Genomic DNA, 13,590 nt, shown 5'->3' on the forward strand with positions numbered 1-13,590 from the left:
CCTTTCATGTCGCTAACCGTACAATTAGTGTTAGCTCATTCTCCTAGATGGTGTTGAGCATATTCCAATTTCTCCTGTTTCTCCCTTTTTCCCATCATGTGTTCGTCTCTAGTGCTAAGCGCTGAACTGAAAATACGCTATTATTGCCTTTAGATATACATTTGATACCTTCAATCACATTGATATCTCCATTTGCTTTTCTTCACAACCTTGCCTTTTGTCCAGTAAATCCCCCCCATCCCCCCCCCTTTTCAAATCCATCCCCTCTCCAAAAACTTTGTCGGAATCTCCACCGTCTTGGCCCGCATATACTCCATCGCATTCTTGCCCAACGTATCAATCTCAGAACTAGCATTATACCCGCGATCCAACTGCTCATGCAACAAAAAATGCACCGCCCAAATCCCCGCAATCTCAAACCGATCAATCCTCCCTCCCTTGTATTCTTCCGGTCCCAACAACGCCTTTATCCGATCAATCGTCAAGAAACTGCGTAGCCAATCCCACTCATCCTCGTGTCTGACAAAAAACCCACAATTGCAATCCGCAGCCTTGTCCCCGGAACGGCCAGCCACTATGGCGCCCAGCGGCGCCTGCGCCGTCGGACCAAACGCCGAAAGATCAACGGGATCAGAAGTCTCATACGAATGCTGCTGTCGGGGATACTCCCTCGTAGCCGTCGGCGCCTCCAGCACTTTCACTTCCCTCTCCCCGTACAAACTATGCACTCTCAACGGCAGATGCGTCTGCGGCAGCAACGCGACCCAGTATTCATAGTACGGTTTCGGAACTACCTGGCGCAAGTCGTTGGTCAGGGAGAGGCCTGGCGCGCATTGCAGGAAGACTTCGAGACACCATCTGTTGAATGCGTCGGGGACGTCGGGGCGCACGAGGTCGGCGTCGCGGGTTTGCGCGAAGATGCGGAAGTCGACTGTGGAGGCGTCGAGGGAGGTGGGGTTGGGTGGGCAGGAGCCGATGGCGTGGAAGCGGAGGGTGGTGAAGCGGGACGTGTTTTTGCCCATTGCTTTGAATATCTGTTAGGATATATATGTAGTATGGGGGGGGGGGGGGGGGGTGAGGGGGAAGTAGTTTACCATATCGTATTTGATCCTCAGTCACTTTACATTTCTCGGCAATGTCCAGGCCGGCCATGTACATGTGCCATTCGCACTGCCAGCCTGCTGGGGCGGTGATGCCGATCTTCGTGGTGGGAGGGGGAGGGAGGCCTTGCACGCCTGTGACGCGGACGACGTCTTCGGCGATTTGCTGCATGCGGACGTGGGTGAGGTCGGCGGTGACGTCGCAGTTGTAGTAGAGGGGGCCTTGGATTTCGTAGAGGAGTTGGGAGGTGCATGTGCTGATTGTTACGCAGCCTTTTTCCCGTTGTTAGTTAAGGGAGATGTGTTTTATGGGAAGGGGAATTGGTGAGGTTTACCGCCGCTATCTTTCTCTTTCGCAATGTTGAAGGTTCCGTCGTATTCGACTTCGGCGATTGGGAAACCCATGTTGACATGTTTTCCCGTCTTGATCAGGTCCTTGAACATGGAGTAGTAACCCCCGCAAACGTAGCTTGAGCACTCGATTAAATGGCCTGCAACTAGTGCTCCGGCGAGTTCATCAAACTGATCGTTTCGCCAGTCGTGCCACCACCTGTATTCTCTCAGTTCAGTCTCCCGATTCCCTATATAGAAACCCCAATCGAGGAAAACATTTAACTTACGCAGCAGCTCCGACAACTGGCGCAGCATCCGCCACCCGTCCCGCAATAACAATATCCGCGCCCCCTCTCAACGCCTCCGCAATACACAATCCCCCCAGATACGCCTGTGCACAAACAGGTTCCATACCCCACTCTTCCAACTTCTTCCCATGCATCAAACTCTCAAACTGCTCTCCATCCTTAATCAGACTCTGCACCTGCTCCGTCACATCATCACCTTCTATCCACGCAACTTTCAGATGGCTCGCATCGTGTTTCGCAAGCATGTCAACGACGACCTCAGCGAGAAGCTGGGTATCCGAAGCGCCAGCATTGACGGCGAGTTTAGTTTTGTTGCGGACGAGATGGGGGATGGCAGGTTCGAAGCATTGGAGAAAAGTATCCGCATACATTGCTGTTTTCATGCGGTCTTCGAGTGTTTGAGTTCCATTTGTGGCGGTGCTGGGCTTTGATGATTTTTGGTTTTTTACTTTGCCGCTGCCGTGGAGGGTCATTGTCATTTCGGAGAGCCAGTCGCCTGTGTGGCAGGTTAGTTTATGGGTTTTTTTGTAGGATGTATTCTTAGCGGGTTATGGTACCCATTACTACGTCGACGTCGGGGTCGCTGGCCATTCGCGTTATGGCGGTTGAGCGGTCGGTGAAGCCACCGGAGCAGCCTGCGATGCGTACGGCGCGTTTGCGGATGGTGGAGGGGGACATTTTGAGGCGCTTTGGATTTGGGGGTGTGCTTTCTTCGGAATAGACTGGTTCAGTCATGAGTGAGATAAATTGATGAGAAGAGTCTGGTAGATGAGGATGGTAGGCTTTTAACAATTATATACCGAATTCTTTGGTGTACACGAGGCAACCCATGCCCATTTTGGTAGCTATTACGTTCGAGGCTGGCCAATGACGGCCTCTTACTTGTAGAGATATTGATGGGTCATAGCCGTTTCCTTGGATGCATTGCGGATAATAATTCACGATGGAAGACGATTTCCCGACTGCGGCAGCGGGGTTGCGGGGAAGACGGGAATGTTGTACGACCTTCGAAGTACGAGACTGATTCTTCTGTAGTGTTGCTTTATTGCTATGAGATCCGTATACCAGGTGAGAAATTCTTTAGAGATGAATTTCTTTCTCTGAGTTAAACCTGTTAATGAAGCAACATCATACCAGCGGGAACGCAAGAAGAAAGTGAACTGCATATGGAGTTGGAGATGGTGAGATCCTGAGATGTAGACATGACTCATGCTCTCGTTCATTGAAGCTTGACATGAATCGATGACATCCCATCATCACTAGCGTAGACCCTTCGGTTCGTACTGTTTGAAGGTCCGGGGCCCGGGGTAATACGCGGGACTTAGGTAAGTGTTCCTTTTAATATGCTTTCACAGCTGCGATGGCCAACGCTCGGTCATCTACTAGTGTATCTCCCTGTTCATGTTCGTCTTCCAACTCAGCTTCAACTCTCATATCACCTTTGTCCTTGCACGGCTAACATGAGAGCTCAAAACCATCATTTTGCTGTTCATCTCATCAGATGAGTTGTAGTTGTCGAGGTTCATCTCTATCGTTAAGCCAAGGCAAAGGGAGGTTGTTGCTTGGATGTCAAGAGGAAAACAATCCATATCATAGACATTATAGCGATCGCAGTCAAGCGCTGTAAATTTTCTTGCTTTCATTTCGGGATGGTGTTTCTCAAAAGCCCAAGTCTAGTACTTGCCTAGAGCGCAGAGCGATTGCGTAGCTCAGGAGGGGGATGAGCCTGACCTGCAAGGAGGACCCTTTTTAGCCCTACTATTTTTAGCTGCCTGCAATCTTTCGAAGTCTCGTTAGGCGGCTATAGAAAAGATGGTAAGCAGTTGGACAAATCAACTTTTGATACGTACCGAGAAAGGTGAGATCTAAAGGCTAAGATGGATCAAGGTAAGTCATTTGATAGTTACCGCTAGGCGGGCTTTGCGGGGAGGATTCACAAAGTATAAGGACGTGTCTACAGCATAAGTTCTATCACATAAGCAGATCACAGCGATCGACTGTGGAATCTATACTGTTTTTTGCGCCTCAGACATTGCAAGTAAATAGAAGAGTGACAAAGGAACCATATATAAAAGTAACTAATTAGTATTAGGTTTCAGTTTCTGCATTTGGTCATCATAAATGCACGACACTCAGAAAGGCGTTTTGCAGGTGCGATGCATGTCGCTTGGGATTCGGTGACAGTTCCAGCCCCCAATGTATACCTAGCAGACCGGCCAATGGCAGGCCGGATCGACCACGCCCCCATACCCAGCGCCGGCAGCCACACTGTTAGACCTCAGCCTATTCATCAGCCTGCTAGAGTCGCCATGAGGCTGAGCAGCAGCGAATGTCTGCCTGCGCGGCAATGTCAGGCCTTGTCAACCATTACTCTCCCATCATACTCTCCCGTCATAATCGCTACGGATGGCCCAGCTTCCCCGGCTGTCTCACGAGGAATACACTGTAGGATGGGTGTGCGCACTCCCCGTCGAGCTGGCGGCGGCGCAGGAAATGCTGGACGAAGTGCACGAAGACCATGAGCGCGACGGCAACGATGAGAATCTATACTCCCTAGGATCGATTGCTGGGCACAATGTCGCCATCGTCTGCCTGCCAGCGGGATGTATTGGTAACAACCCTGCAGCGGTTGTGGCGACACAGATGAAGGCTACATTCAAGGGAATTCGGTTCGGGCTGATGGTTGGCATCGGCGGAGGAGTACCCAGCGCCGCAGCGGACATCCGGCTTGGGGACGTGGTGGTTAGCCAGCCCGATAAGACGTTTGGCGGGGTGGTGCAATACGATGCTGGAAAGGCGACGACGAGCGGGTTCGAACGGACGGGATCGCTTAACGCGCCACCGAAGGTGCTGCTTCACGCGGTTGCAATAGTAAAAGCAAATGAATTCTTGGGTAAGACCAGGATGGTAGAGTTTATAAGGAAACTAGAGAGCACCAACCCTAGGTTTCAGCGCAGCAAGGCAGGGCCTGACGTCTTATTCAACGCGGAGTACGACCACGAGGGTGGGCGGACGTGCGAAGGATGCAAGGCAGCTCACCACAAAGCTCGGGAGCCGCGCGAAGAGGAGGTAGTATCTCACTACGGGACGATTGCGTCAGGGAATCAGGTGATGAAGAACGCGACAGAGCGAGACAAGGTCAGCGCAGAGCTTGGTGGGGTGCTCTGCTTCGAGATGGAGGCAGCGGGTCTGATGAACAGCTTCCCTTGCCTCGTCATCCGTGGCATCTGTGACTATGCCGACTCGCACAAGAATAAGAAATGGCAGCCATATGCGGCGGGAATCGCTGCTGCGTATGCAAAGGATGTGCTGTCCGTGATCCCGCCAGCTGCCGTAGCGAAGATTCGGACAGCGGAAGAGGCGATTCAGAGCGTACGGAGTTAGTGTAGTCGTTCTGTTTCCTGTAGTATTGCAGCAAAGCTAATAGTGAGATAGAGAAAGCAATCTACTCCATTCCGTTCCTCCCCAACAAGTCCTTCGTTGGACGAAAGACTGAGCTCGACGAGCTGACGGAGAAACTCATGGTCGACGGGGCATGCTACAGGATGTCGATTGTTGGGCTCGGTGGAACGGGCAAGACACAGGTGGCGCTCCGGTTCGCGTACATGGTGAAGGAGCGCTGGCCTGAGATATCCGTCTTCTGGGTGCCTGCGCTGAGCATGGAGACTTTTGAGCAGGCGTGCGCTGAAGTAGTACGAATGCTCGGCGTACCTAAGGCGACCGATGGTGAGGACGATGTGAAAGAGCAGTTCAAGTCGCATCTGAGCACGGCGCAGGCAGGAAAGTGGTTGTTGATCGTTGACAACGCTGACGATGCGGACATTGTTTTTGGCCGTGCTCAATCGAGGGGCATTGTTGACTACTTGCCACGGAATGAAGAGGGCGTGACCTTGTTTACCACACGTACGCTAGATGTAGCAGTGAAGCTGACGGGCAGCCATGTGCTAGAGATTGGCGCGATGGACCGACAAGATGCAACGACCTTTTTGACCAGATCGCTGATTAACAAAGAGCTCCTTAGCGACAGTGTCGCCACGACAGACTTATTGGATGAGCTAGTGTGCCTGCCTCTAGCCATCGCACAGGCAGCTGCTTACCTTAACGGGAACAGGATATCTATCCGAGAGTACTTGCGGCTACTATACAGTACAGAACTAGACCTTGTCAAGCTTATGAGCACAGAGTTCCGTAATGACGCACAGTACAAAGGCACGGCAAATGCAGTAGCTACAACATGGGTGGTGTCGTTTAATCAAATCCGCGCACGCGACAAGGTAGCTGTGAAACTTCTGTCTTTTATGTCGTGCATCGAGTGGAAAGCGATACCGCGGTCTATTCTGCCGAGAGTGCGGTCCAGAGTGCGGATGACGAACGCTATTGGCACGCTCTGTGCATACTCTTTTCTAACAAAACGAGACAATCAAGACGAGTATGACATCCATCGACTGGTACATCTAGCAACTCGGATCTGGGTCAGGCAGTACGGCGACACGAGACGTGTGGTGGAGAAGGGTATCAGACGCGTAGCCCGCATTTTCCCCTCGGACGACTACGCGAACCGGACAAAATGGAGGACATATCTGCCACATGCGGTGCGGCTGCTCGAGGACAACCAAGACTCTTCGATAAAAGAGAGGTCAGAGCTGTGTCTCTCTGTAGGAATGTGTCTGAAGGCTGATGGGAGGTTTCAAGAAGCAGTGAGATGGCTTAAGGAGTCGTATGAACAGAGGAAGACACTGAAAAAGCACGATCCTGATCGACTAGTGTCGCAGCATGAGCTCGCCACAGCATACAAGGACGACGGACAGGTTAGGAAAGCAATTAGGCTGCTAGAACATGTTGTTAGGATAGAAGCAGAAGTGCTCGCAGAAGACCATGATGATCGACTAGCGTCGCAGCATGAGCTCGCACGAGCATACAAGGCCGACGGACAGGTTAGGAAAGCAATTAGGCTGCTAGAACACGTTGTCCGCATACGTACAGAAGACCATCCCAGTCGACTAGCATCACAGCATGAGCTCGCAGCCGCGTACCTTACCGACGGACGGGTTAGGAAAGCAGCCAGACTGCTAGAACACGTTGTCGGCATACGTACAGAAGTGCTCGCAGAAGACCATCCTGATCGACTATCGTCGCAGCATGAGCTCGCAAACGCGTACTTTGCCGACGGACGGGTTAAGGAAGCAATTGAGTTGCTGGAATATGTGATCAAGATAGGACGGAGGATCTACGGATCTGATCATCCTCATCAACTAATGTCACAGCGTGTGCTTGCACGAGCATATCACGCCAACAGACAGGTCAAAGAGGCCATTGAGCTGCTAGAATATGTGGTTAGGATAAAACAGAGGACCTACAGATCTGATCATCCCGATCGACTCGTGTGTGAGCGCCTGCTAAAATCTTGGCAGCTTAATGTGCGGCCGAACTGATGTTGAATGGATTCGTATTTGTCTTAACTACCTTTTTTTCGCCTACGCAATTTTCAAGGGCGTTGGTAGCGTGTGATAGAATTGTCTTTTGTTCAATGGCTGTTGTGTTAGCTGATACAGGCTATCTCAAGTGGCTAGATACGGTAGTTTTGTCTTTCAAATAGTGCAGTAGTCAATCACGAAGAAATTAATAAAGCTTCCTTAGCGCTAAAACTTGAAAACTCCTTGCTTCAAGTTGAAATGTGGAGAGAAAATTAGGTTTAATACTATAATGGTCTTTAGCATCCAGGGGTTATTGTTAATTTTAGAGAGGTGTGAGATAAACTCTTTGCTTGGCGGAATTTTTAGCATCAAGGTAGTAAGAGAATTCCGGTACACCAAAGAAAGTCCACTGCACCACCTCTCCGTAGTTGTCTTCATTACCTTTTTGCGATTACACATTTTGAACCTTGGCTGCACATTTACAGAATTGAAAAAAAAGTGTTCTGGGATCTAAGAGTCATTCTGCATACCCATCTATTAAGCTCCAAGATACTACATATGTATCATCATCAGAACTTGGCACCGTAAAAGAACAGATACAAGCAGTCTATGTAATGGCCTTCCTGGAAACCCCACCGCAACTAAACCACACTATTAGGCTTTTAGTTACTATAGATAGTTTATGCCATATTATGCATCCGTGTCTGGACTACTAGCGCAGCTCAAGCCAAGAGCGCAAGCGCTCAAAAGAAAAGAACCCGTACATGTATTTGCGCCTATACTCCTTTTGTGTACACTGCGTGTACATGCATTCCATTCCCCACCCATGATGTTACGTTTTCCCCTTGGAGTTGAAAATTACAATTTTTGGAACATAAAGTTGTCGTGCTTCTAATAAGAAAGGGGCTGGCAGCTGTTGCACTTTCCACTGAGGGTAAAGCATATGGTGGGCATTACTGTTGAAGTCGACGTTGCTTGAGTGTTGATGGTTCTTTGTTCGGAAGAGGTGTCCAAGATCCGGATTTGGGGCCTTGCAGATGGCACGCGACAGGGGATCCACTCGGCAAATGGAATGAGCCCTAACCGGCATTGTCTCCCGCCACTAATGAGTGATGAATACCTCAAAAAGCTTCATGGTAACTCTGTTGCGACATCGGTAATACCGGTGATTTGAGTCCAGTGCTGCTAGTTGCAATCGATTCGGAAGCATTCATCCTCGTTTCAAGCTGAAGTTGGGATCCGACGACCCTGAGGGTAACACGCAGCCCCTTCTTTTTCAATACGTCCACTAAGCTCTGGATTTGAATGGTAAACTTGGTGGCAGCATCCAGAAAATGCTCGTAATCAGCGTCGCTCAACGACGCCTGTGCCAAGTCGACTTCGATTGCAATTTCGGTTCGCGCGGTCTGGATGATACCGAGCGCCTCGATGGCATTACAAAACCGCTCCTCCTCAATCTTCCGGTTATCCGGCAACAAAAAGGCGAAGAGAAGAGGCTGAATCTGTATCTGTAACCGTCGAGCATAGACGGCTGGGGTCATGCCGAACCCAAAGCCATCTGTGCTGAGAAATGGCTCAAGCAGGTACATCTCGTGATGAGCAAACTTAAAAGTGCGTGTCCAATAATAGCACTCTAACATTTCCCGTGCAAGATGGAAGTCCCAGCCTTTTTTGCTCAAACAGGCTGAAACAGGGTCTTCGATCCATCGGTACGAGTATTGGCCGCAAGGTTCTCGAATCAGGTGAGTGAAGCGGTACGTCCTGCCCATGGCAGCGCGGCGCACAATTACTTCATTGTCATAGCTTCCTCCAAGGCAGAAAATGTAAATGCGATTTCGGAGCTCACGTGGCAAACGTGAGAATATGTTCACAACACTGCTGTCTCTACTAGGGGGACTGGTCCGCCTGTCCATGCTTGTGGTAAGTCAGCACCGGCCAGAGTATTCAAATGTTGGCTTGCTCTCACTGTTTCTCAGATTGAATTGGAAGGGAATCGTTATTCGTTGATGAGTGTGACTCGTGCATGTTGTTCCGTCGGAGCAGGGTCAGCGATGATAATATGCTCGCACACCCTTCCTAACGCGGCCGTTGATAGATGCCGTCCCTTCTCTGTGAGCCAAGGCAAGCCGTTCAGAGTTCGCACCACCCCTTCTACCCAGCTCACGGCGAGAGTTGGCGGCGACGCATAATTAAGTAAATTTTGGGAGGAGAGCCTCAGGCCAGATCACGGGAAGCACTAACCTGCAAAGAATGCCTTTTCCCGAGTGGTTTTCCAACACATTTGCGCCTAGTCGGTGCCCTGCAACGCAGTAATCCCGATTAGGAAAGCATTGCGCGAAGCACGGATATTACGGAAGCCCGAGAACTACACAGATTACGCTTTGCTTGACGGTGCGGAATTCACAGTGGCACCGAAAACCCCATCCAAGAGGGCCCGAAACAGCCCAAGACTTTTGTCGACGACTTGACCTTCCATATGGCGTGGCCTGCTCGGTCGCCCCAGTCTCGGTACTACAGAGGGCGTATTTTATCTTTGGTCCAAGTGGCCCCAGCAGGCCAGTGTCAGCCAAGACTGGTTTGCGAATACGATGAATGCTAGTGTAAAGCAGGGCCACATGTTTGCGCATACTCAACGTCTTATCCACGCCACCAGCCCGCTGCATGTCGCTAGTAGCATTATCTCCATGTCACGTGGCAGTACCCCACAATCCTAGGCCCTGGCTTACCGTCTGCAGGCAGCATGCATCCGATCTGTCATCACTCTTCAGACCTTACAAACATTGGTTCGATACTGTCCCAAAGTAGAAGTGTGCATTCTCCTCAAGCACCTATCATTACCCTCTCTGTTCGCCTCTCTACACTACCATCCCGACCGTGCCACACCGCCCCGCGGCACTGAGCATGTCCAGCTCCCCCTCCCCCTCCCCAGCGCGAATCTAGACACATACTGATGGTTCAAGCGCCAATAAACCCGAAACTCATTGTCGGTGGGCATAAGCACTCGGTCTAGTAACATATCGTCTGACACAGCATACCATGGCTGCGCCGTAAGTATGCAGGGAAGAAAGCGTTATTCTAGGTTCCCATTCGGGCCCTTCGGGGACCGCTTCAACAAAATAGTCTAGTACAAAGCTATTCCCGAGCACACGAGTAGTAATCCACACTGTATAACGAGAGCAAGAAAAAAAAATCTCGCAATGCAGCGACTTGGCTGATGGTGGGAACGGCTCGCCACGGGTGAGATCTACGACTACAATGTGGCGATCGTCAGATTGGGTTGTGGTTATCGATGATGACCATAATGCAGCAGCTATAGGTATGGGTAAGGAGGGGGGGGGGCTGCCTGGTATCAAGCTGCCTACCTACCATATTGGCACACTGATGTCTTTGTACGTTTATCCGGGCCGCGATATACTTTTACCCGGTGAGCCCTTGAGCAGTCCCCTGAATTCCATGGATGCTTTCTACATCTCCTGGCCTTTCCCATGACCCTTTGTTCGGCACTACTGCCGTGATACGGGCACTGCCTTCGGAAAGACATGTCGTCTGTATAGCAAGATGCATGCGTACTAAGCGCTTCGGCCCGTGAACCGCAAACTTGGCATTAAGGCTGCTGATCCTGCGCTGGAGAGACGAGTGCGTACAGGCGAGATGGGACTGTCGGATACGGCTTCTTGAACGTTTTACGCTCTCTTCATACCATGATTTCATGCGCATGGCCCGCATATCTGATTAGTAGTGCATTTTCCTGTTGCCTTTTCGGTGCGTTGTCGACTTCCAACTGCCACCTCTTTTTCTGGGCGTCTTGCTCTTGTGGCGCCAAGTTCAGCTTGTGTTGGTTTTTTAACCCGCATTTTCGTCGCATATTCGCTTTTCAGGCGCCCATAATCAACAGTCGGCGACCTCCACAAACAAATAGTGTGTGGCTGCCCAGATGTGTTGGTTCAGCTGATAAGTAAGCTGTGGTGGGGCCATGGGGGCGGAAAGATCGATCTCTTGACCGAGGAGATGGTTTATTTGTACGACGACGTTGGATTATACGAACGAGTCCATACACCAGGGCTGTGCGATCAAGATTGATGACTACTCGATGACGCACCCGAAATTTTCATGGATGTCATTGAATACTCAGGGCGAGTGCGATAACTTTAGTCGATCCAACTGCAACTGCCATTGGTCAGCACTTTGGAATAAGATGAGAATGTCTAGGCAGACGTGGATACCATAGACGCTAAAACTTATATCTCAAGACAACAAGATAAGTTCGGGGCTTACACAGCCCTATCATGGCTTTTTCCTGCACTCCTGTTCATCAATGGCGCAAAGCTAAGAAATGCACACGCGGTTCCTAGACCTCATTGGACTCGAATCCAGCCCGAACCAGCCTCGCGACGGATACGATACGGCCATTTCGGCAGTGCCATGTGCTATGTAGATTTACCGGGCCCTATCAAGAGCTCATGATAGCATGTCCCAATTGTGTTGTTGATGGCTCATCACCAATCGTATTCCAGGGAAGCTCAAGGCTGTCGATGCCCGGACATGACTCTTCCACCATAACGAAATGAAGTATGGGGTCCGATGATAGCATACCAAGATTCTGTGCAGGAGTATTGGAGACCTGGAACAATGACTGGATAGAATACCCTATTTACCGGATCCTAGGCTAAGGCACTAAACAGCGACTTGAGAAGCCACGATGTAGGGGCCGAAGAGTAGGAAAAGATTTGGAACAGATATACGATAGATGAAAAAGGTACCAGGCTTACTATGATAATGACCTGACCGCCCGGTTCCATCAGCACCTAAATCATCACATCTGACGCCTGTCTTCTATGATCGGCATGACACGTAGCGGCAACAACGATGGTGTGTACATTATTGGTCTAGGCCACCAGTACCCCGAGCATGCAATCAGGCAGGAGGACTTTGAGGGACTCCTTCAGCGTCTATACCCCGAGCACGTCTCCTTACCAGCGTCAGTACAATTCGAAATTCCAGGCACATTTTCTCACGTACACAGTGTGCAAGAGCTTATTGGCTTCAACACAAAGACGCAAATCTCTTCCCGTCCAACAATCTTTGATTATACCAAATGGACCAAAAAGGACGCTACACCACCAACACTCAGTTCAACATCCCATGACTTTCGTACCGTAGGCGTCACTCTCGCTGCCTCTGCGTGTAAAAAGGCCATGCAAGAAGCCAGAACCATGCCACAAGAGATTACACACATTGTTGCCGTGACATGCACCAACTCTGACAACCCAGGCTACGATCTCTTTGTGTGCGAGAAACTCGGTCTGGGACCAGACGTCCAGCGCGTTCTTGTCCAGGGCGTGGGTTGCGCAGGAGGATTGTCAGCATTGCGCGCAGCAGCTGACATTGCAGCCGCTGCATCGCTCAAGAGACGAAAAGCACGAGTCGTTGTTGTCGCATGCGAGCTTTGTAGTCTCTTCTTTCGGGCAGAGATGCAAAACATCTTACAAGGCGGAGACGAGACGCTGCGTATAGCACCCACCTTGTTCTCTGACGGTGCTGCCGCACTGGTAGTGTGCAACGAACTTGCATTGGCTCCGTGTCAAATCCCTGTTTACCAATTGAGGGAATGGGCAAGCATGGTGGCGCCGGGGACGTCCAGCTTCATGTCATATAATTTTGGGAAAAACGGTTGGTAGATTGTACTATCTATACGACCGTTGGTGAACTGACTCAGATATCAGGCTTGATAGCCACCATTACGAAAGATGTTCCGAAAGCATCAATTAATGCTATTCCGCCGATTTTCCAACAACTCTGCAACACATCCAACGTCGCTATTAGTAATAGGGTACCGTTGCCTCGGGTTCCAGCAGAATTTGATTGGGCAATTCATCCCGGGGGTGCTGCCATCTTGCACGGCGCCAAAGACTCGCTCGGTCTTACTGACGACCACATCAGAGCCTCTCTCGACGTCTACAAGCGCTATGGCAACTCTTCGAGCGCATCTGTACTCATCGTGCTCGACAATATGAGACACTTTGGCCCTGGTAGAGATGATGTGGTTGCCGTTAGCTTCGGGCCAGGGTTGACAGTGGAAATGTGCATGATGACGCGATGCCGCACCTCAGATCCCCGTAGTATGTCAGTTCATCGACGTCAAAGAGCGTCTTCGTTCTGGGCAGCACTGCACTCCAGATTTTCGAGGAACTCTGCAACACGACATTGTGGCTCATAAAAAAAAATGTAAGCTTGTTGTTTATACTGTGGAATTACGTCTGCTGAGTTGGATGTTGTACATATCGCTACTTTGCAATGAACAAAAGTAACATGGCAATTGAATCGGCAATCACGACATTGCTTTCAACAACAAACATGAATGCAATATATTCACAGTACTACTTACACACATATAAACACGGCAGTCTCGAGAAAGAGTCCGATGTTGCATGGAAT

The 13,590-nt window shown here is 50.3% G+C and overlaps 4 protein-coding genes across 4 annotated transcripts; 2 read left to right on the plus strand and 2 right to left on the minus strand.

The window, feature by feature from the left end:
• Nucleotides 1-251: 251 nt before the first annotated feature.
• Nucleotides 252-2,419, minus strand: PSV08DRAFT_190424 (uncharacterized protein; the record flags this gene model as incomplete). Its single annotated transcript, XM_066091976.1, has 5 exons — nt 252-1,024; nt 1,095-1,373; nt 1,436-1,650; nt 1,721-2,237; nt 2,299-2,419. The coding sequence occupies 5 exons, from the start codon at nt 2,417-2,419 to the stop codon at nt 252-254; spliced, it is 1,905 nt and encodes a 634-aa protein (XP_065948028.1).
• A 1,552-nt stretch (nt 2,420-3,971) lies between these two features.
• Nucleotides 3,972-7,304, plus strand: PSV08DRAFT_412915 (uncharacterized protein). The gene is made up of 3 exons (XM_066093941.1): nt 3,972-5,120; nt 5,177-6,425; nt 6,567-7,304. The coding sequence occupies exons 1-3, from the start codon at nt 4,148-4,150 to the stop codon at nt 7,171-7,173; spliced, it is 2,829 nt and encodes a 942-aa protein (XP_065948029.1). The 5' UTR covers nt 3,972-4,147; the 3' UTR covers nt 7,174-7,304.
• Nucleotides 7,305-8,276: 972 nt separating this feature from the next.
• Nucleotides 8,277-9,180, minus strand: PSV08DRAFT_366460 (uncharacterized protein; the record flags this gene model as incomplete). The annotated part of the gene is made up of 2 exons (XM_014222523.1): nt 8,277-9,069; nt 9,122-9,180. The coding sequence occupies 2 exons, from the start codon at nt 9,178-9,180 to the stop codon at nt 8,277-8,279; spliced, it is 852 nt and encodes a 283-aa protein (XP_014077998.1).
• Nucleotides 9,181-11,999: 2,819 nt separating this feature from the next.
• Nucleotides 12,000-13,372, plus strand: PSV08DRAFT_382554 (thiolase-like protein; the record flags this gene model as incomplete). Its single annotated transcript, XM_066093406.1, has 2 exons — nt 12,000-12,825; nt 12,879-13,372. 2 exons carry the CDS (start codon nt 12,000-12,002, stop codon nt 13,370-13,372), a joined length of 1,320 nt encoding a protein of 439 aa, XP_065948030.1.
• Between the last annotated feature and the right edge of the window lie 218 nt (nt 13,373-13,590).

This window comes from Bipolaris maydis (assembly GCF_028858645.1).
Source record: "Bipolaris maydis strain C4 unplaced genomic scaffold PSV08scaffold_17, whole genome shotgun sequence".
Taxonomy (NCBI): Eukaryota; Fungi; Ascomycota; class Dothideomycetes; order Pleosporales; family Pleosporaceae; genus Bipolaris; species Bipolaris maydis.